The 21,646-nt window shown below is 51.9% G+C and overlaps 4 protein-coding genes across 4 annotated transcripts; 2 read left to right on the top strand and 2 right to left on the bottom strand.

Moving 5' to 3' along the window:
• Positions 1–139: 139 nt before the first annotated feature.
• MAM_02384 (GDSL Lipase/Acylhydrolase family protein) lies at positions 140–1,086 on the top strand (the record flags this gene model as incomplete). The annotated part of the gene is made up of 4 exons (XM_040821183.1): positions 140–145; positions 192–291; positions 347–471; positions 523–1,086. 4 exons carry the CDS (start codon positions 140–142, stop codon positions 1,084–1,086), a joined length of 795 nt encoding a protein of 264 aa, XP_040680597.1.
• Positions 1,087–2,580: 1,494 nt separating this feature from the next.
• MAM_02385 (ubiquitin carboxyl-terminal hydrolase 19) lies at positions 2,581–4,478 on the top strand (the record flags this gene model as incomplete). The annotated part of the gene is made up of 2 exons (XM_040821184.1): positions 2,581–2,773; positions 2,821–4,478. 2 exons carry the CDS (start codon positions 2,581–2,583, stop codon positions 4,476–4,478), a joined length of 1,851 nt encoding a protein of 616 aa, XP_040680598.1.
• Positions 4,479–4,844: 366 nt separating this feature from the next.
• On the bottom strand, positions 4,845–5,871 carry MAM_02386 (isochorismatase domain-containing protein 2A precursor; the record flags this gene model as incomplete). Its single annotated transcript, XM_040821185.1, has 3 exons — positions 4,845–5,349; positions 5,508–5,523; positions 5,616–5,871. 3 exons carry the CDS (start codon positions 5,869–5,871, stop codon positions 4,845–4,847), a joined length of 777 nt encoding a protein of 258 aa, XP_040680599.1.
• Positions 5,872–6,562: 691 nt separating this feature from the next.
• Positions 6,563–21,397, bottom strand: MAM_02387 (Midasin; the record flags this gene model as incomplete). The annotated part of the gene is made up of 1 exon (XM_040821186.1): positions 6,563–21,397. One exon carries the CDS (start codon positions 21,395–21,397, stop codon positions 6,563–6,565), a length of 14,835 nt encoding a protein of 4,944 aa, XP_040680600.1.
• Between the last annotated feature and the right edge of the window lie 249 nt (positions 21,398–21,646).

The following is a 21,646-nucleotide window of genomic DNA, read 5'->3' on the forward strand; positions in this document are numbered from 1 at the left end:
AGAGCCTTGAGAGTGGTCCCATCTTAGAGTTCAAATTATTCTTGGGATTCACCTACGTATCCTGGACCCATAGCATCTCTGCGCCTTGTATGGACCGAGCATATGGTAATTACTGATTACAGTTTGGAGTCTGGGCAAAATGGCTGTAAGTGAGACCACGGGACCCTCTGACATGGTGTTAACTTCGCAAGAAGGGTTCTTATCCTCAGCTTGTGCTATTCGGCGACTCGCTAGTGGAGCGTTCTGTCGATCTGCAAGACGGGTTTTCCATGCAGGCCGCACTCCAGTCACGTAAGGTGACCCGCTTCGTCTCATCGTATGTCGTCGATACTGAAATTTCACCCAGGATTCATTAGGCGGCTTGATGTCGTGAATCGAGGCTTCTCGGGTTGGAACACTGCCAACGCCGTCAAGTTTCTCTCCAGCATCTTTCCGGAGCCGACAGCAACTTCGCCTAAGCTGGAATACTTGGTATGGATCGTAAGCCCTTCCATTCCACATTTTAGCCAACCTTCGTTCTAGGTAGTCCTCCTCGGCGCCAACGATGCATCGCTGCCCCTTCCGACCACCGCACAGCATGTCCCCATCGATCAATTCAAGGAAAACCTGACGAAAATTATTACGCACCCAAATATTCAAGCACACGAACCAAAGATATTATTGGTTTCCCCTCCTCCAGTGGATGAGATGAAGTTGACAAGGGTTGACCTTGCAAGGGGCCACGAGTGCGCCACTCGGTCATCTTTGATCAGTGCCTCGTACTCGGAAAAGGTGCGAGAAGTTGCTCGCGAGCATCCAAATGTCGTATTAGTTGATCTGTGGAGAGCTATCATGGACAAGGCCATCAGCATGGCGCCAAACGATTATAAAACAGGTGGACCTTGGTTGGGCTCTCGTGACAACGGTAACCAGGGTGGACTGGACCATCTTCTTCCAGATGGTCTTCATATGAGCGGTGACGCCTATAGAATATTCTACGATGAGTTGAAGGGCTTTATCGGACAAGAATGGGTAAATCTGGCTGATGATGACAGAACAGGGTATGTATTCCCTGACTACCGTGTTCTGAACCCTCTCAAGAATTAATTGATTGTGATACGGTTAGCGAGCGGGAATCTGGTTTAGATTTAGAGTCTAGATATCTAAAGAGTGTGTTTGTGCTCCTAGATCGAAGCAGCTCTCTGCTGATCAGTGGAAGAGAAAATGTAGTCACAGCCCGACGGTCCCCCGCATGCTCAGAGAATTGAACAGAGAGACACTATGTGCTCAGGCCCCAGGGATGTATGATTATGCAAATCTTTGCGGAAAGCCCCCGATATGTAGCGATTACCCAGTTACAGAAACCACGACAAGTGGTACTGTGAGTGGCCGCCGGCAATCGCCAGTCCCCATGGAGGGTGTTATGAACCCACGTGGGCGATGCCAAGGGTCCTCACTTCCGATGCCATACCTAGGTACCCCCAAAGCAGGTCAATCTCAAAAACATTGATTAGATCATGGTCATTTGTTCATTTTCAATTCTACGTTTTTCCATGTCGTTCCCGACGTACCGCAAGTTCCTCCTAAGTACTTAAAAGTACCGAAATGCCCGTGCGCCACCTGAAGGTACCAAACAGGACGGAGTAGGAGCTTGCACCTTCCGGAACCGTTCCTGCCCATGGTTCCTCCTCCCAATAGGGCCCAGCCTAGTTTAGCGCGAATTTGCCCACGGGGCCAGGAAGGAGCAGGAAGGGTTGGGCGATGACCGTTCCGTACCGGGTACCAGACTCGACTCGCACCTCATCTCCCGACAGCGCTCTAGCAACAAACACTGCAACCACTTCTTCTCCTCATCAGAGCCCCCCGTCATGCGACTTGACCCAAATACAACCTGATTGAATACTCCAACACTTCAAGCAACCTCAAATTCACCCTTCCTCACCTCGATACCTATCCACTTGGCGCATTTCGATTCGTTCCAACCCCGGCGACGGACTCAACAGAACCACAAGTTACGCCAGCATCCGACCGTCAGATACGAACGAGCAGTCTAATACGAGAGTACGGGACCACGAGTAACTGATATTTTCCCCAGTGACGCATCTGGCACATCTCAATTTCCAGACATTAAACGATTCCGGACTCCCTCGAAAGCATCTCCCTCCCGTGTGCCTTGGTCGACGCAACGCCCTGATATCCTCACAGCAAACCGTCCCTAGAAGCTCAACGTCCACGAATCAGTGCCATTAGATTCTTCGGCGTTGTGCAGCCATTGCGCGCGCGCAAGGCCATCGCCGTCGCCGCTTCAGGGCCACCTCTGGGTCTCACCTTGCGATGCGCGAGGACGAGTCGTCGTGAAGTGAGAAAGGGAGTTTAGCCAGGCGCCAAACAGCTCTGTTCGCACACTCATCATTTTGATCTTCCTGGGTGACGGAGCCCATTTCACTGGAGTACTGTACAGAAAGACTTGCCAACAAGTACTTTCGTTCGCTCACGCCTTTGTCTTCACATGCCATCTAGCCAGTCAAGATATATATGGGCTGTTCCAATCTGGCACAATCTGGTGCAACCTACTTTATCTCTTCCTTTTCCCCCTGAAGAATGGATGCTCGGTTTCCCATTTCGCGTGATGATCTGTATAGCCTACAGATGGAGGTGAAGCAAGTTCAATATACCCAAAGCAATCATGCGGAGCGGCTGTCGAGATTAGAGAAGCGAAGTGCGGACGATTCAGCTTTGAAGTCAGTGTGGAATTCCCCCTTCCCAGGAATTTTGGGTGGTACGCCACACCAAGGTATGTTGACGACTCTAGCTATCTGGAATACACTAACTGGACTACAGGGCCCGTCCAAACGTCACACAATGATGGTTTTGATGACTTGGATGTCCAGGGGGAACAACTGCTTGGCTCACTTCATCTCGGCCCGGCTGAAGAGGAACCCGTGCGACGGGGTGCGGCTTCGCGAGCTAATAGTGTTAGGTTCGATGAAAGTGCCTTGCATGGCTCCAGCTGGGGTGGCCAAAGCAATCGGCATTCGGGGGACTTTGGGCCTTTGCGACCTGGCAGCGGCCTTATGATGGAACGCACCCTGTCTCACAAATCTGATGGAAGACACAGCTCTGCTGGCCACTCAGTTCACTCTCACCTTTCGGTAGCATCTGGTCGGGCGAGCAGTCTTGGGCTCGATACCAACTGCGCAGGCGGTGATGACGACTCTTCCTCGTTTGAGATACCCGGGCCACCTGTGTCTCTCTATGTGCTAGGCACCGTGCCATCAATCGTTCGATGCTGGCTAACCACAAACTTCGCTCATGGAACTCTTTTGTACGCAGACGTTTGCACCGGCTCGCAAAAGTCCATTGTCGATTCGTCTTTGCTCAAGGAACTGGACCTCTTGGGAGAAGTGCAACGAGATAGTGACGGAGTTGATCGAATCAGACTTGATGTATATCTGGCTGAAGCAGTGGTTACGCGCCACGAAAACCCCAATGGAAGTTCCACAGGCGGAGTCCCTTCCATGGCGGTTGCATTCGAGGTTACAGGAAACGAGCATTCCAGTACGATTAGCGATCGTAAGGGTATTCGGATTTATATTGGAAGCGACGCCTTGAGGGCCCATTCAGCGGATATTTTCTTCTCGCAAAACACCATGGTCCTGTATGGAAATGAACAAGAACGGCTACGAGTTCCGTTTGTGCGGCCAGAGGATGAAAATACTTTCAAGTATATATACACGACGAGCATAGCACCCGGAAAGCCCAAGTTGAATGCCAACGCAACACCATTTGTTCTTGGAGACAGCCGGACCCTGAATAACAGTAGGACTGGCGCGTCTTCTCCAGGGACGCAGCACGAAAAAGCAGCGCCGAGTCAGCCGATATCATGTCATGGATCGGATATCGAATCTCGCAAATCAGAGGAGCAGCAAGCAGCTTCAGAGCATGGTGGCGATGGTGACAATCACGGACGAGAAGCCAGCTATTCCGAAACGAGCGGGAAAGATGGCACGAACGCTTCAGAGGTATCCCGACGGGAGACGTCATCAACCTCTACTGGAATATGGGGTTCCTGGCGACAAGGCGCTGGCGCCGGGGCAGATGGGGCACAGCGAGAAACAGGCCTCCTAAGCGGCTACCAGCCGGCCGGTCGCAGTGGTCGAAACATGAAAGTTTTGAAACCTGTCAAATCAAGCTCTAGCTCTGCTCGAACCGGTACTTCGTATGAGCCGCCCTTGCCGCCCAGATCGTCGACCGAGAGCAGACGCAAGAGCCAGGCCAGCCTGAACTGTGATGGAGGTGGCGGCGTCAGCATAGCCAACCGTTGGGACGTTAGACGGTCTGTCAGCTCAGGTGCAGAGCTCAAGGCGGAAAGCTCGAGTCGGGAGTATCAAAAGGGAGCAACACTGCCACGATCTGCCAACCCAGTTGGAGTGGGTTCTGCGTTCTCGTGGATGACCCCGGCCACCAAGGCGTCCAAGACTTCGTCAACGGGAGGGTGATGGCTATGTATGATAGTTTTCCTTCTAGCTTTGTACATCGCTTATGCTTGCAAGATGTGTTGTCGGTTCCCCGGCTTTTTTCTTCTCCTTTTTTCCTCTTCGTCAGAGGGGAATGGGAGGGGGGCGCGTCGAAGGTTCAAGGGGAAGGGGGACCAGTAGAGGAAGTAATTCACATTGAGACGCAACGGACGGAATCATGCCAGAGGCACCTGCAGCCACGACGCCGGGACGCAGGCAGTGTAGGAAGTAGCAAAAGAAGTTGTCAAACAAAATATCCCTAGGATTTTATATTCGCGGCAGAAAGTGAAAAGGTGGTATTGTGCAAATACACATGGGGAAAAGAAGAAGGAAAAATCTAAAACGACTCTAAAACTTGGAGGTGGGCGGCAGCGACTCGAGGACCCTTTTGGTGTCGGCAACGGCAGCCTTGACGACGCCAATCAGGGTCTTGAAAGCCGGGTTGGAAGCGTCCCCCATGCACTCGTACATCCAGCTCTCGGAGGAGGTGACGGTGACGCCGTGCTCGGCGCGCAGCCTGTCGAGGGCGATGATGACCTCTGTCTTGTTGCAGCTGCTCACGGCGTCGGCGATGACGTAGGGGAGGTGGCCGGCGTCGCGGAGGTCCAGGGCCGTCTGGGTGATGCAGATGTGGGACTCGATGCCGACGAGGGCGACGCGCGAACGGGGCGGCAGGGCAGCAGCCAGGGGCGGGATGAGCATGGAGAACATGGTCTTGTCGTGCGGCGTGGAGGGGAGGAGGGCGGCGACGGCGGGGACGGTAGGGCCGAGTTTGGCGGCCGTCTGGGTCGTGGCGTGGACGGGGATGTTGACGGCGTTGGCGAAGGTGAGCAGTTTGGTCGTGGTGGCGACGCTGCGTCTCGTCGTTAGTCTCGGCGATGGATGCTGGACGAGGTTGATGAGAAGAAGGGAAGGGGGATGGCGTCGCGGAACTTTTCTTGCAGATCGCAGACTCTACGGACGTCGTCGGTCAGTAACTACCGGGGCTGTCTGTGGTGAGTCGTGACCAACAGGATGGCGGGGTTCTCTACACGATGAGAGGGGAGACAGGGGCCGGATTAGCGAAACCTGCAGCTCGGATACTCGCGGGAGGTCAATTGAGCGAGTGGGGAGGCTTACTGAACCGCAGCTCGGTCGGGGCTGTAGAGCCAGCCATGTTGCGAAGCTGGCGCGAGAGGTGCGCTCTTGGATTGCACGACGACGATGACGATGTCGGGGTGAAGTCGGGCGTGGCGGTGGGAGCTCGACGGGGAGGGGCGATAAAGTGCCGAGGATGCGGGAGGAAGCGAGGGTGGAGAAGCAGGAGACGCGCGGCAGGGGACGACGAGGACGAGGACGAGGCCAGGATGCGCGGCGTCGGGTGAAGCGGATTCATGTCCCCGTGATGCGGAGTGATGGCGGTCGTCCGTGTGCAACGAGAAGGGCCCTTTTTTATATATATTGATTTCCGCAGTAGGTACTCCGTAGTGGTTTGGAGAGACAGAAGACGCTGGTGGCACAGGGTCTGCAGCAGGTCTTTTTCGATGCGACAGATGCCAACTCGACCGCACACTGTGTTTGCGACGCGGCAGTGAGACAAAATCCTCCCCTTGTCGTTGGAGGCCGAGAAGTGAGGTTATTGTGAAACAATGACACAGAATGCGGGGGGAGGAGGCATTGTTGATTGGATCATGGCCTTTGCGGACCTAGCCTACTTACCTCCTACCTAGGTAGGTGACTAGGTACCGCTTAAGTAAGTTAGGTAGGTACGCAGTACTTGGACCTGCCGCGCCAATGTACCCGAGTACAAGTTTCTCGCATAAAGTACTTGCTCTACCTATCGGGCTGCCGGGCACTTGATCAATCGTTCCATTGCCACCTTATGTACCCAGGTACTTGGTAGGTATTTCCTTCCTGTGCCGCGCCATGCAAAAAGGTACTCGGTACTTCTCGGTACGTGCATCGTGTCCTGAAATCTGTCTATCCCTTGTCTGAGCGCCCAAACTCCAAGCCATGCAATGTCGCAGATCAAACTCCATCAAATGCCAGTACATGTAAGTTATATCCTCGACCACTCACGCCCACTATCAAGACGTCACCTCGGCAAACCACGTCCTCAACAGGCCGGCCAGGGCAGTCGGCAACTCCTCCAGGTGGTGCACAATCAAGTAGTACTGGAAGGGAAACGTGTCCAGGTACCGCTCAATCGTCACCCTGCTCTCCCCGCTGTCCTCCTTGACAAACTTGGCCTCCTTGAGCTCCAGCACGCTGTCGCCTTTCCTCTTGCCCGTGTCGTCCATGATGATGAAGACAACCATGATCCTCTCCTCCATCGCCTCCCGCAGAAGTCGGCGGATAGGGTCGTGCGCCGAAGACGGTGTCAGACCGTCGGACAGAATCAGAGCCAGCTGCCACAGATCTGAATCGCCCCCGGCCTGTTGCCTCGCCGTGCGGAATTTGTCAATGGTCTGTCGGATGAGCAGCGCAATGTCCGTGCGGTCCTGCGAGAAGTTGAACCTCTGCAGCACCCTGGCGCCCGCGTCCGCGCCGAACGGCTCCGTGAGCTCGTGAGCCGTGAAGACGTCGCCGCCAAACCCGACCACGCCGACCTGCCCGGCTTCTAGCATGGCCAGAGACCTTGACACCATCACCAGCGACTCCATGGCCAGGCTTCCCGACGAGGACTCCCCCATGCTCCTGCTGTCGTCCACGCAGAGAAGAATCTGGTACGTCCGCTTGGTCGGGATAGCCCGGCGCATCCAAATCTTGTCACGCTTGTAGCTCGAGGCGATGTACGGGATAATGCGTTTGATGTTGAGACGCTTTCCCGTCCTGAACGCTCCCGAGAGCTTGGTCGACTGAGACGGCGTTAGGATGAGGCGTAGTTGAGACGTCAGATTCAATGAAAGCCCGTGAGACTTGGTCTGGAACTCGCTCCACTGCTGAACACACTCTCCGTAATCGCGAAGACTCCGCGCTTCGTCAGAAATGCGAGTCGTAGACAGCTGTTCCGACGTTTCCTCGATGGACCCGGCATCTTGCTCTTGCCCCTTTGCTGTTCCTGCATCAGCATCCGCTTCGGATGGCGTTTCTTGCTTGTAGTTTCCTTGTCGAGTCTGCACGCCGGTCCGGCCATCGTCGGCTTCTTTGCCATTCTCCGCATCGTGAGTGTCGCTCTCGCCAGAATCCCCGAGGTCCATTTCGTCTGTGGCCTCCTCGACTTCATCTTCTGCATCTTCCTCCATTCGGTGACTCGTCGCGCCATCCCTCTCGCCTTCGTCATCGACAGCCATGGTCTCATCAATGGGCTGCACCTCATCTTCCTCCGCAGTGCCCATTGCTTGCGCATCGGCGGCTGCATCGTCGTTCTGCAAGTGCTGGTACTCTTGACGACCTTGTTCGCGACTTTCCTTCTCATCTGCCTTCCGATCCTTGCTTTCTTCCTGGTTCGAGTCCATAATGTCTGCATTCTGCCGGTGCCACTTCTCCAGCGCATCGCCTAATTTGCGAAACGGATCGCTTCTAGCAGAATTTTCAGCATCGCCTGCTTGCTGACTCTTGTCTACCGTTTCGTTCGACCGAGACGTGGCGCCTTTGCTGCCCGTGCTGGTATCCTGGTCGGCTGCGCCATCCCCCATATCTCCCTGTTCCTGTTCCGCCACTTGCGCTTGGAAGTTATCGTCCATATCCATCGACTCTTGAGGTTGATTTTGATTTAGCCCGGCGCTCTTGGCATCGCTGGGAGCAGCATTGTCAACATCCGTGTTTGCATTGTCCCGCGGAGGCTGGGTCACGTCTTCAGCCGTTTCTTCCTTGCTTTGGTCTTCTGCTTCGTCATCGACATCGGATTCCACATCTTCTTTGACTTCATCAGCACCAGCAGGGACTTCCTCCTCGTCCTCGTTGATCTCGTCTTCTACCTCTCCGGCTTCTTGCTTCAACTGCTGCCCCGCTGCATCTTCCATATCTTCATCGACTTCGTCCTTCTCAGCCGCCTGATCTTCTGGCTGATCAGCTTCGCCTTCAGGGTCGGACAGATCATCCAAGTCATCGTCATCTGAAGTTTCCTCTTTCTGATCGAAATCCAGCTCCATATCCTCGGGAAGTTCAAGTGCGTCGTTCTCCTGCACGTTTTGGTCTTGCCGATTCAACTCCTCTTGAGCATGCAAATCTTCTTCCTCAGCCTCACTCTCTTCTGTGTCTTCTCCGTCCTTCTGCTGTTCTCCCTCCTCACGAGCTTCAGGCTCCCTCTCTGCGTCCTTTTGCTTGGTATCCTCATCAGCTGCCACTTGCTCCTCATCTTGTTGTTGACCCTTTGCTTCGTTTCCTTGTTGATCTTTCTCGGCTTTTTCATCATCGTTGCCCTCCCACATCTTCTCGTCGACTGCTGTGGGGTCGAGGTCATCAACGTCGCCAGCCTCTTCGTCCATGTCGTTCTCTTCTGCCTCCTTCTCTTCATCTTTCTGAGAACCTTCGTCCTCGTCAATTCCAGCGACGCTATTCAACTCCCCTTCCAAATCTTCGTCTGCCATATCCACCGCGTCTTTTTCGTCTTGGATGTCCTCACTCTTCTCCTCGTTGGCTTCTTGAGCTAGTTCAGTAAGATCTTCATCGGGTTGAACATCTTTGCTGATATCTTGCGCGCCCTCACCATCGCCCAGACCAGTGCCTGCCTCTAATTTTCCAGCATCGCCTGATGTTTCATCCGATTTTTCCTGAGGCGTACAGAAGCCTTGAGAAGCAAGCTGATTAAAGGCCTTGGTCAAATTGTATGCCATGTGTGCTGAGGCGCGATGCAGCTCCAACCCCTGGCCGATACAACGCGAGCAAAGTGTCAAAAACTGATCCAGTATCGGGGAAGCAAGGTTGACGATGCACACGGCTGCGGTGCTAGTCTGCCCGTTGTCGAGTTGAATTTGTCGCATCAAACTAGTGCAATGGCGAATTGTTCGCTCTACATTGCTCATCCGCAACTGCTTGATCATGGCAAAGAAGGCCTCGCTGTGTTTCGTTAACCAGCCCGGCACGCCAGGCTCCCTGAGGACGGCGACACCCTTCTTCTCGGCATTTTCAATGGCGACGAGTACTGTGTCAGCTAGACAAGACACAGCGTCGGCGAATGTATCCAACTTCGTGTCTCCAATAGAGATGTCGTAGCTGACGGATTCGGTTCGGGTCCAGGTTGCAAGGTGAGAGAGAATAAATGCCAGGTCTGCACGTGTCTCAACCAACTGACCAAGTCTTTGATCAATCTCATCCAAATCCCTTAATACAAGTTCTCTCAACTTGTCATGTGCCAATGAGCTGATTCCAACGGGCAACTGCACCAAGGTTTTGGTCGCTGCAGTTCTAGCCGCCATGCGCGTTGCCCACTCCTGTAGTTCCTGGACCATATTCTCGTTATCAATCTTTCCAATTTTTCCATGCATCTCAATAACTCGGATGGCAAATCTTATGCCGTGGTCGAGCCATTGTACTTGGTGCGTCCAGTCGCCATCGTATCTTTGGAGGACAAGCCTACCATTCTTCTCATCGTTGCCCAGATTTTTGAATTCTTGAACTGCCTGTCGCAAACCCTCTCTGGATTGCGTAACTGCCCCCAGGCTCTGGCGTTGGGTGAGGTTGAGGCTAATCAGACCCTCAACGAACCCTATACTTCTCGTCACCTCGGCGCCGGTGAGGTCCTCGGAATGTTCTCGGGCAGCTTCCCTAGCCCTGGGAGCGAGATCCAATGTCTTATGCAAATAGTACTCGGCTTCCTTTGTTGCTTCTGATTCGGGAAACTTGACTGTCGCGAGTGACGACAAAACAACAGCCAATGAATTCTGCTCGGCCAACTTGTCTTGCGACAAATGATGCTGTAATCCCATCGTTCGGAGATCCCGTAGCGTATCCGCAAGGAGCTTTCGTTTTCTCGTCTTGAGATGCTTGATTTGGTCCTTGTTCTCGTCATTGGCAATTGATGGCGTCTCCTTACGCAGCTCGGCCATGGACGTATTCAGCTCGTTGACAAAATCTGCAACTAGTTTCGACATGTTGCTTGACATCTCGGGACTGCATGTGACTTTTCTCATTACCGAAAGGGTCTTTGGCAAATTGGCAAGCCTTTTATGGCCCGCAAGCCACCCGGGCAGGGACGCATTCAGCGCACTACTTGTGACTATTGGCAAGTCTGGTGCAACAGGTTCGGCGTCAGCTCTTGGTGCGGTGGTCACAGCCTCGTCAGGAAGCCCTTGCGCCATGAACACCTTCATCTCTTGGCCCAGCACTCCTCGGAACTTGCGAATCAGCCGGAACAGTTTCTGGTGAGACTTGCGGGCACTCTCTCGAAGAGCATTGATATTAGTGTCTTTCCAGCTTGCCATGAGGAGCACATCTTTCATGGTCTTGTCGATTGGCGTTCGGCCTTTTCGGATTGCTTCATCGGCTGTCCTTTCGAAGCGCGTGTAATACTGCACAAAGTTGTCCACGGCGACGCAAACTACATCTAGAGCAGGATAGTCTTGCGCCAACATGTTGAGGTGGCCTAACAATTGACGTAGCAGGGAAACACGGGTTTTGAACTGGCCAACAATCGAGCTTGAGAAGTATAATTCCAGATTCTCGATCAACGACCTGGCATAGACTTGCATTTCAGAACGCGAGTCTACCATGGTTAGTGGAACGGCAATTACAACTTGATAAGCGACGAACCACCAAGAATAAGCATCATCTTGGCATTTCTTCAGCTCCATATCAAAGAGGTTCGCCCATGTCGAAAGCTCGAGACGCCGCCATCGAATGACAGTCTCGGTTAGCGAGTTGTGAAGAGAAAGGACGGCGTATGTCTTGCTAGCCCATCCCCCAAACTGCCATTCGTAAACGTGAGCATGCAGCTGTTCGATCCTTGGTAGAAGCTTGGCCAAGGGTTCACCATGTACTTGCTCCAAGAGCTTGTCACAGGATTGGATCACGTCGGCTAAAGGCTGCATGTGACCGATTTCATCTACCAGTTGTAGTTCGCGGAAGCGGGCCTTGATTCGGTGAGCCAAGAAAACAAGCTTCCGCGTTTCGGCCAAGTTGGCGTCGGTGTAGAAGTTGTATGTCTCAGTAGAGGATGATGATTGAAGTTCGTCCGTCTTCTCGCCCAAAAGAAGCAATGTGCTCGTCAACATCTTGGAGTTGAGTTTGTGATCGATGTTGGCGTGATTTTGAAGCTCATCGACGACGCGTTGGCCGGTAGCCATGCAAGACTCCCGCAACGCATCCTGGGGGTCTTGTTGCTCAAAGAAGATCTTGCGATGCGCATCCGCCACCTTCAGCGATATATCTCGGACTCGATCTGGCTTGATGTCCTTGCGAACAGTGGAATCTTCATTATCAAAGGTGGGAAATAGCTCATTGAACTCCATCACATCAAATTCCTCCTCATCTTCCAGTGTGCCTCGAAAGCGATACATGCTAGTTCGTGCCGCCTCGGCTTTCCTGTCGGCATCCAGCTTCTTGTTCCAGTCATCATAGAAGCTGTGGAAACACGCGAACACAGCTTCTCGATCAGCTGTGGAGAGACTCCGAAGACCACCAACCGCCACATTGGCGCTCATCAGGCTTAGGAATTCGAACGATTTGGCTCCCCCGCGGTCGGACGGGACATCCTGAGCCCCCGAGCCGAAAAATGGCGTGGATTCCACAAGTCGCAAAGTAGATGGCTCTAAAGTTGCAGCGTTGGACGTGTCGCAAAGTGAAAGCCCGACCAAGAGACAACGAAGAATGCTAACAGCAGGCCGTCCCATATCTTGATATGCTTCAAATCGGGAAGAAAGGCGATCAACCAATCGAGAAATGTTTTCCCGAATTAGCTGCAGAAGACTTGTGACCCTGTCGTCTGAGTCTGAGGCGAGACTCTTCATGACATCAGATAGGCCAGGGCCGGTGATTGTCTTCAATATATTTGAGAACTCAGCATGAAGTTGGTGGAGCTCGGACCTCTCCGGACGAAAGACAGGCTGGATTTCCTCTGGTGCTGGACCAAGCTTATCAAGTTGTAGATGAACTAAGTGAGTCCTGGCGCTTGTGTCTTGTCCTGTGAAATTGGTTTGGAAAGCCTTCAAGGCGGCCAACTTTGCTTGCAGAGAAGCCTGGAGCTGTTCGAAGAACTCGAGTTCAACTTTCGGCCGAAGTTGTGGATCGAAGATGCGGTCAGGGATGTAAAGCTTGCCCAAACCAATGCTGAATTGCACCCATGCAAGAGCTGAGAAGTAGGCAGCCTTGTTCGGATCGGCTCTGGAAGCTATGATGCCCACAACTGAAGGAATGAAATGATCCGCGGTAGCTTGTCGAAGATGAACAGCGTCAATGTCTTGAAGAAGGCCATTGAAAGTGGAGTTGGAACCAATTCCTTCCAGAGCAAGCGAGGAAATTGAGCTGATATTGTCCTCAACCAGCGAGAATATAGTACCCAAGGTCTCTTTCACTTGAGGGCTGTGAGCTCCAAAGGTTTCTAGGATCAACCTACAAAGCAGATTATTGAGATCAACAAGAGGGTTAGCAAAAATTTCTCGACTTAAGCTGACCAAATGCTGCCCAACAACCGGAAGTTCGGTCTCCAGCAGCGCCAGGGAGTTCAGATTGACGCTGTTCAAGCTATGGAGTTTCTGCCACAGCGACGTGGTCAGTCTCCCATCCCAAGCGAAGATACCCTGGTGAGACAGGCATGAAAGAGACTGTAGATTGTATGCTTTATCCGAGGCACTAGCAAGCGTCATTATGGCCTTGGTGGGGAGGTTTGACAAAGTAACCAGTTGATTATCGAGCTCAGAAACTCGCGAATTCCCACTAGCCAAGGATTGAAGCATAGACAACTGTCTCAGGTGCTCGAACTCAGTCGCAAAAAATGGAGTCGTCTCTTGCGCTTGTTGTCCAGTACGAGTTTCGAGGTCTTGGATTGCCGCGATCAGATCTGCCACCAGTTGTTCTGCAGGAACAGCGTCATCTCTGACAATCTTGTAAGCCGTTGCCAGAGTTTGCTGGGCTTTAGATAAGTCGACAATGGACGCGGATACCTTCCATCGAAGAGTATCGAATCTCAAGGCCAGCTGGTCCAGTTCAATTGAGCGATCGAAAACAGCCCTGTTCGTAATGGGGATGGGTCTGAACGTGTACCACAGCACTTCCATGCTCAAACCGGTGGACAGTTGGAAGTCGGCGTAAAAATCACGCCGCAGTTGGCCAAGGGCCAGGGATAGGAAAGTAGAGTCGGCCTCTCCTGTCATCGCTTGGCTGAATTCCTCGAGCTTCCTTGCACCAAGGCCAACATGAGCCTGAAAGTAGGCCTCGTCAAACTCATGGCTGGAAGACAGGCAAATTGTCAACTCGAGATAAAGCCCGAGGATTTCAAGTAGTTGGCACCTAGCAAAGAAATTTTCGATTGAGTCCACTGCCTGATCCAGGTATCCCTCGATAAAGGCCATTATCGAGGAGAGGAATACGGCAAGCTTAACAGTTGAGTCTTTAGACACAGCTGCAACCCGCTCGCTGATGAGAGAGCGCTGCAAGCGACTCAAAGAGCCTAGTTTCGCAGAGTGAGCTTGGCTATGATGTCTCTGGATGTTTTGACGGATGTAATGCAGACGGCGAGAAGTCTCATAACGTGTTCCCATCCAAAAAGCTGATGTTTCGTTCTCCAGCAACTTGATTGCAATTTCATTGTTCAATGGATGAATGGACTGCGTCCTAGGAAAGTCTTCAAAAGTACGAGCGGAACATGCTGAGTGAAGTTGCATCAAGTCACGCAAAATGTGAGACCCTTGAGTTGTCTGCAGGAATTGGAGCAAATGGGTCGCAGCGGAGAGCCACGGCTCGTCAGCGGCACCTTGACTCACGAATCGACCGAGAAGTACTACATCATCCAGAGAGAGGTTTTCCGCGGCTACTCGGAGGATTCCTGTCGAGGTGGCACCAGCAGCGCCGTTTGACGACATCTTAAAGTGATGATATCTCTGAAGCCCGCTTTCAATCGCGGAAATTTTGTCCAAGCACGACGCTGATTCTGGTGGAGGAGAATGAATATGAATCTCGATAGCTCGGTTTCTCATAGCTCGCGACAGCTCGCCATATTTGGGATCCATCGTGAGGAAGATCCTGAAATCTCGATGAGGCCTGATGATTCTTGGTTTTCCATCCGACTGGCAATGCTCATTGATGCTCAGAAATCCATTAGGTTCCAGCAGAGAGTTGAGTCGATCCAAAACAGAGGCGTTGCACATGTTGGCATTGTCCAAAACAAGCCACTGGCCGGTAAGCAAAGCTTTCACAATAACACCATCTAGCCACTCGAACCGTGGGTTCGCAAGAACTAGTGGCCCTTCCAAAAGTTGCTTTACCGTTGCGAGAGCTGCTCCCACCGTGGTGTCCAACGACACTCGTTTGATCAAGGATGTTACCAAGGTAAGAATAGCATCCAGACTGCCGCCGACACCGTTGTGTCTGTCAAGGAGATGCAACAAATGTAAAACTTCTCCAGGGGCGGCTGATGGGACGAGAGTCATGACGGAATCTTGCAGACGTTCGCGAAGATCCATCAAGGCTGCATTGACTTCGCGGAGAGGATCAGCTTGTTCAAAACCACCGACAAGGTCCATAGTATCGATATCTGCGTTCATTGGGAATACCACAAGTGGTTTTCCGGACAGTGCAGCAACATAGCTCAGCAAGGATGACTTGCCATATCCTGAAGGGCCACCCAAGATACATGGAATGTTTTGCTTCACACAAATCATGATAGACTCTAGTTCGGCAAGCCGAGGAACGATATTGATATTCGGCAAGCTCTCCGGTTGTACATTCAAGTTCCTTGATAGTAGGGCAAGCCCCACTTGGCCGAATCGTGAGTTCAAGTTATGACAGTGATTGTGGGCTCGTGGTTCCGATCCGATCACACGAGTAAACAACTTGTCCACCTCTTGTCTATCTCTTGATGTGCGAAACCGTTGCCTAACAATAATGTCAAGGAAGTCTTGCATCTGAGAAGTCTGGAGAAAAGGATCGGAAGACCTCAAAAGTTGTAGCCATCGGAGCACATCTCGGAGATTAAACTCCCAGGGACCGCCCTGAGAGCCAAAGTCTTTTTCGACCACGATGTGGTGCTCAAGCCTGGACACAAACTCAATCAAATGGGCAATGACTTCTTCACCAACCTGGGGGAAGTTGTGAGAAGCAATAAGTTTCAGGTCCTCGTCTTTGAAGACATCCGCGTAGACGACGATGAAACGGTTCACAAAAGAACTTGGCAGACCCTTGCGCCCACCTCCTTGGTGGTGAGGGTTTTGAGCCGCGAACAGACGGAAGTCAGGGTGTCTTTTGAAGACTTGATCAAGCTCGGAAATGTAAACCTCACCACGATGATCGAGACATGCGTTTAAGCCTTCCAGAACAGACTGTGATGCAAGGTTCATTTCATCTAGAAGAACCCATTCACCCTTTTGCATCGCTTGGAGAAAAGGGGCGTCTCGCCACGCAAAATTTCCGGCCTCTTCGCCCTCAACGGGAACATCGGTGCCGAATAAATCCATCAAGTCAGTCTGGTCAGACAAGTTAATCCTTGTAAGTGACCGGCCACACGCCTGAGACAGTGCGGCAACCAGCGTTGTCTTGCCTACACCAGGGCTGCCTTCGAGTAAAATTGGCTTTTGCATTTGCAATGCTCGAACGACCCTCATCGCGTTGAGTCTTGTTGTAGGGGCGTGAAAAGCGAAAGTAGGGTCTGTGGCGCCGATTGGATCACGGGGTATACTGAAGTCACCAATGGATAGAAAATCATCGGCTATTGAAAGAATAGGCTCGGTTGGGTAAATTTTGCACACATCTTGACCGATTAGGTCACCAAGCTTCTTCAGACAATCCAATCTTTGGGCAGTGACGCTTTTCAGGTCGGTGGTTAGCATGGCTGAGGGATTCGCACCAATACTGTCGATAAAGATGGCAGAAGCACCGTGGACGAATGAAACGATGGGGTCGCTGGCTGTAGAGCTGTTGATGAACTGAACCCAAACAAGGATTTCTCGAACAGAGAACGCGCTTGTCGCCATGGACCGGAAATTGTGAGCAAACCAGGACGCGAAGTTCACCATGGCATCGACCAGATGGTTGGATCCATCCACAAGCTTGGTCCTGACAATATCGTATATGTCTTCACTTTCGGACAATGGTGGTACCCAGATCTCTGTGAACCGATTTCTCAGGGCAGGCGAAAGCTCCTTCTTGCCAAAGTCGCCGCCAGGGTTCATTGTAGCAAAGAATTGGAATCCATTCGCACCCACAACCGAGGCGTTATCAACGCCTTTCTCTGCCAGGAGCAACGTTCTCTGGGGCTCGAGAACAGAATTTAGTCTTTCTAGCACGGAGTCGTCCGCCAGCGAGATTTCATCCAATAAGAAGAAGTGACCATTTCTCATGGCCGAGACCAGTGCGCCGTCAGACCACTCAAACAATGCTCTTGATCTGCTCTCATTTGCTGCCAGACGATCGCGAATCAACTGAGGCACTGTATCTTTGACTGTTTGAGGCAGACTGTTGTACTTTTGAATGTTTTCTTCCACAGACGTTGAAACCCCCATACCTAAAGATTCAAAAATTGCCATCAAATCTGTACGTATAGCCTCAAGAATGGCACCACGGTTGCGGACGGGTCTTTGGGACCCGATGAGATCCCCAGTCTCCGTATTTTGATGAGCGTTTACAATGTGCAGTTCTTGGTTGAGAGTCTCTGCTAGCAATTGAACGACTGTCGTCTTGCCACAACCTGTCTCTCCAACCAGTAGGACAGGCTCATTGTTCCGCAGCGCTCGAGAGACCAGAACGTAAAGTCTCCGCATCGCATGAGTCCAAACGACGCCATGAGAGTTCTCTCTCTCCGTCACATGTTTGAGCTCGGGGGCTTTGGAGGTAGAATATAGTTCTTGGGGATCCAATTTGACTTTGAAGACCTTCTCGATGACTTCCTTGACAGCGATGCGTTCGTCTTCGTTGCGAACTCTTTCGGCGAGGAGCATATAACCGTGAGCCGCAATTTCTTCTCTCGTATCGGCTTCTCTGAGTGCCCACCGAAATAAATCTCGCAAAGTTGCAAAACTATCCTTCTGCTCAAAAAGCCTGCTTGTTTGCCGAAGCCGCGAAAGCTCCTTGTAAACCGTCACAATACGTCGACAGTCAGGGGGCGAAGTGTTTCGACTTCGCTGTTGGAGGATATACTCAAGTTCATCCTCAGGAATATCATCAAAATGAAGTTCCAGAAATCTGTTTCTAAAGGCCCGTGAAAGGACCTTTCTGCCCCCGTATAAGCCGGGGGGGTTCTGTGTCGCAAACAAAATGAAGTTTTCGTGAGGCCTCACAATCTCTTGGGTTTCAGGGATGAGAAGCTCGCGATTATCGTCCAAGAGTCGGTTCAGAGCCTCAAGGACATCCGTGGGTGCCAAGTTAAGCTCATCAAGCACTATCCAATGACCTTGCCTCATAGCTTGAACAAGCAGTCCCTCCTGGAAGCGTAGTTTCCCATCAGGCCCTGATACGTAAGTTCCTAGATACTCCTGAAGATCTGTGTGCTCGTGATTATTGATACGAACGAACTTGTTACCGGTAAAATTAGCCAGATATTCGATCATGCTGGTTTTGCCCGAGGATGTTGGGCCCTGAATCAGGATAGGAAATCGTCTTGTTGAAGTGGCTCGGACCAGGTTAAGAAGATTTCGTTCGACATAGGGGGTAATGATGTAGTCTCCTCGTTCGACTGGAGTCTGGTTGCCTTGAAACAACCAGTAATGGCGATCATGGTTTCTGTTCTGAAACTTGACGTATTGGCGACCGTCATTTGGGTGCTTGGGGGGCTGTGATAACAGTGACTGTGGATTGCCACGCTTGTCCAGAAGGTGGTGATAGATGAGTGGCAATAGCATTTTTTCGGAGTTTCTATCAAGCAAAGTCAGGAAGCCCATAGAAAAGCCTTCGTACAGCGCACGGCGAATACCGTACAGCGGCGCAATGTTACGGACATAGCTCAAGACTCTGGTCAATGTTCGCAAACTAAAGTGAGGAACTTCATTTGCGCCGTCAACCAATCGCCTCTCCTCAGCCATGCGCTTGGTGTTCAAGTACAGCCGTGCAATATCATCTGCAGCTTGATCGCTCTTTGTGCTTTGACTGCCCATATAGGTCTTGATGATGGTGAGAAGGTCCTTCAGGTCTGTATCGGGGCTTTTGACATAGAGCTCGGTAAAACGCGAGCGAATCCCGATGGGCAGGTCGCGCTTTCCAACATCTGTTGCAGGATTCATGGCACCGAATATGCGGAAGTCTGGATGTGCCGCAATTTTCTCGATTTCTCCCGTCTCCGAGAGTAGAATCGAAGGTCGCTCATTAGGGCCCGTAAGGAGATCCGCAATACTTTCCAAGGTATCTGGAGATGCAAGATTGATTTCGTCTAGAAGCACCCAGTCGCCGTTACGAACAGCTTTGACGAGATTGCCTTCCACGAAAGAGAAGGCGAAGGCGCCAGATCCCCCAGATATCTGGACATCAAACTGTTCCAGACTCCGCGCAAACGAGTCCCATCGAGGTCGCAGCTCTAGGAGCGTCTGCAGCTTTGACTGCGTCTTTCGACGTTTCGTAGGCTGTGCGTCACCATCTCTAGCTTCGGTCTGGTTTCCCTGGCTATCTTCGAGCTCAGCCACGATCTTGGTGAATATTTTTGGAGCCTCCTTCCAGAGCTTGGACAGTTTTGACCACTGTGACTTGGCGAAGCATTTGCCAGCGTGCTCCAGGTATTTCTGGTTCTTGGATGCAGATATTCCCGTAGCAGCAAATAAGTCCTCGAATTCTTCCTTCAGTGGCACGGCAAGACTGCGCACATTTACCGGCTTGAATCCACCAAGCAGGTCGCCAACCTCGCTCTGTTGCGATAGGTTCACTGCGATGAGCTTATGGCCTAATGAATCCGCCAGTTGCTGGACAACGGTGGTCTTCCCTATACCGGTCTCACCAACCAGCAATACTGGTTCCTCAAGCTTGACTGCCACGGCTATTTGCTCCAACAGCCTTTTCGCGTGAGCCGTGCTAGCAAACGGACGTTTTGACTTTTGTAACCTGGAGGGCAATTTCTTCTTTCGTAGCTGAGCTCGTCCGATACAAAATGCACGGCCACTTTCTTCCAAAGGGGGTATATTGGCAGACAAATAGTGGTCTGCCCGATCTTTGGACAAGTGCATCTCCTCCGCAATTGCATATGTCAGGAGCTTGCCCAGTTCAACATCGGGACAGCTGCCGACAAAACAGTCCAGTGCCTCCATGAACATCCAGTCCCTTGTCGTCTCGCTAATGGGCTCGTCCCCGTTTCTGGAACCTGCAGCAAGCAAGCTTTCCTTAAGTCTGCGGCACCACTTCAAAAGATCGCGGAGATTAACTTGACGGTCCATGACAGTCCGCCCGCGAGACATGAGGCTATCATTGCTACCGAGTTGAGCTAATCGTCCGTGAACAGCGAGAATACCGGGGGCGAATTTCCGGAGTATCGGATATGTTTGTAGGACGATTTTTTCGAGCTCTGGCCGAGTTGGCGAATCCGTGTTGAGCGTTTGCCAAAACCGCATACCGACCAGGGACGGTAAACTCTCCCGGCCATTTAGTCCTCGTGATGTTCGGACAGTAGCCAGGAGCCGAAAGCTACAGGCAGCTTTGATTCTTTCTCCACGGCTTGGAATGAGCAATTCTCTGCGCTCAACCAAAGGAAGGAGAGTACTGAGGACTTCTGTCGGAGCTCTATCGAGATCCTCAACCAACACCCATCGGCCCTCCCTGACTGCTGTCGTCAAAACACCTGGCCGCCATTGGAAGCTTCCTGGTTTGCTATCTGTTGCGTACAAGCCCACCAACATTTTCGCGTCTGTTTGATCGTTCAGGTGAAGTGTGACCATGTTGGAATACATGCCGAGTTGTGTGGCGACTTCATGAATGAGTGACGTCTTTCCAGCCCCAGCCGTCCCATAGACGAGAATTGGATCCGCACTTCGCAGCAAGTTTGCTAGACGTTCGAGATTTCTGATTGTCGTGTTGGTCATGACGAGCGAAGAGTCGTCAACAGGACCACGCGGTCGAGGAAGTAGAGCGCTTCCATACGAGACAACGTACGGGGTGAGTGTCTGCAAACATTCTTCTTCACCATCAGTGTTTTCTTCACGCTTGAGCTGGTTTTGTAATTTAAGCACCCGTTGCGCTCGGTCCTGCTCGTACAGAGAGAGAAACCCAAAGTCCAAGGACACGCCATCCAGATTTCCAATAACTGCTTCTTCCTTTCCAACATATTCATGAACCAAAGCCTCCAACTTGAAATCCGAGGCATGTAGCAGCAGGCAGAATACCCGAATAGCCAGGTACCTGACTGGTAAGCTCTCATGGCGGAACAGAGTCTGCATGTGTGAAGCTGATGCAAGAAGACTATAGGTCCCGAAATCGAAATTCAAAAGTCTCCATGCCGTAGTGAGACTTTCTAATAGGCTTTCCCCATCTAATGCAGACAATGACTGGTCGAATGCGGGCAGCAACAGTTGCAAGGATGAAGGCTGCGCTCTGATGGTAGAAACATCGTGTGTACATCCAAGAAAAGAGGCGAGATACGGCGCAAATGGTAGTAACCTCGCAAAACATGCTGCAGTTCTTATCCGAAGTGTGTGAGTTGTTGCGTTGAGAACCAAACGTGCACATATGTCAGGAAAGACATTTTCAAAATGCACAAAGACTCGCTCTGTAAGTGGCGGGCACAGCGCCGCCTGCGTTACGGCATCCAAGAGTTTTGTCGTCGATTGCTGCCGGATGGTGTCAAGTAATTCCGGAGGCAGAAGATCCCGGACGGTCGCGTCTGCCAAAAGCGACCTCTTCTGCCGTGAGACGTCAATCATTACCATGATTGCGCCGTTGTTGACAAATTCACTCTATGAGTGCTGCTTGAGCCATCTTAGCCTCGCACATTTGCCAGACCCAGATAACTTTTTTTTTTCCATTTCGAAAGTGGCAGGGGTGCTGGACCGGGTCTGATCACACCGGTTTTTCCGGACCAATCAGCGCCGAGATGGAACCACAGCAGCTCGAAAAACTTCAGGTTATCGATCGCTCCTTTGATTGACAGAGACGTCCGCGACCGAATGATC

This window comes from Metarhizium album, assembly GCF_000804445.1.
Source record: "Metarhizium album ARSEF 1941 chromosome Unknown scaffold_4, whole genome shotgun sequence".
Classification (NCBI taxonomy): Eukaryota; Fungi; Ascomycota; class Sordariomycetes; order Hypocreales; family Clavicipitaceae; genus Metarhizium; species Metarhizium album.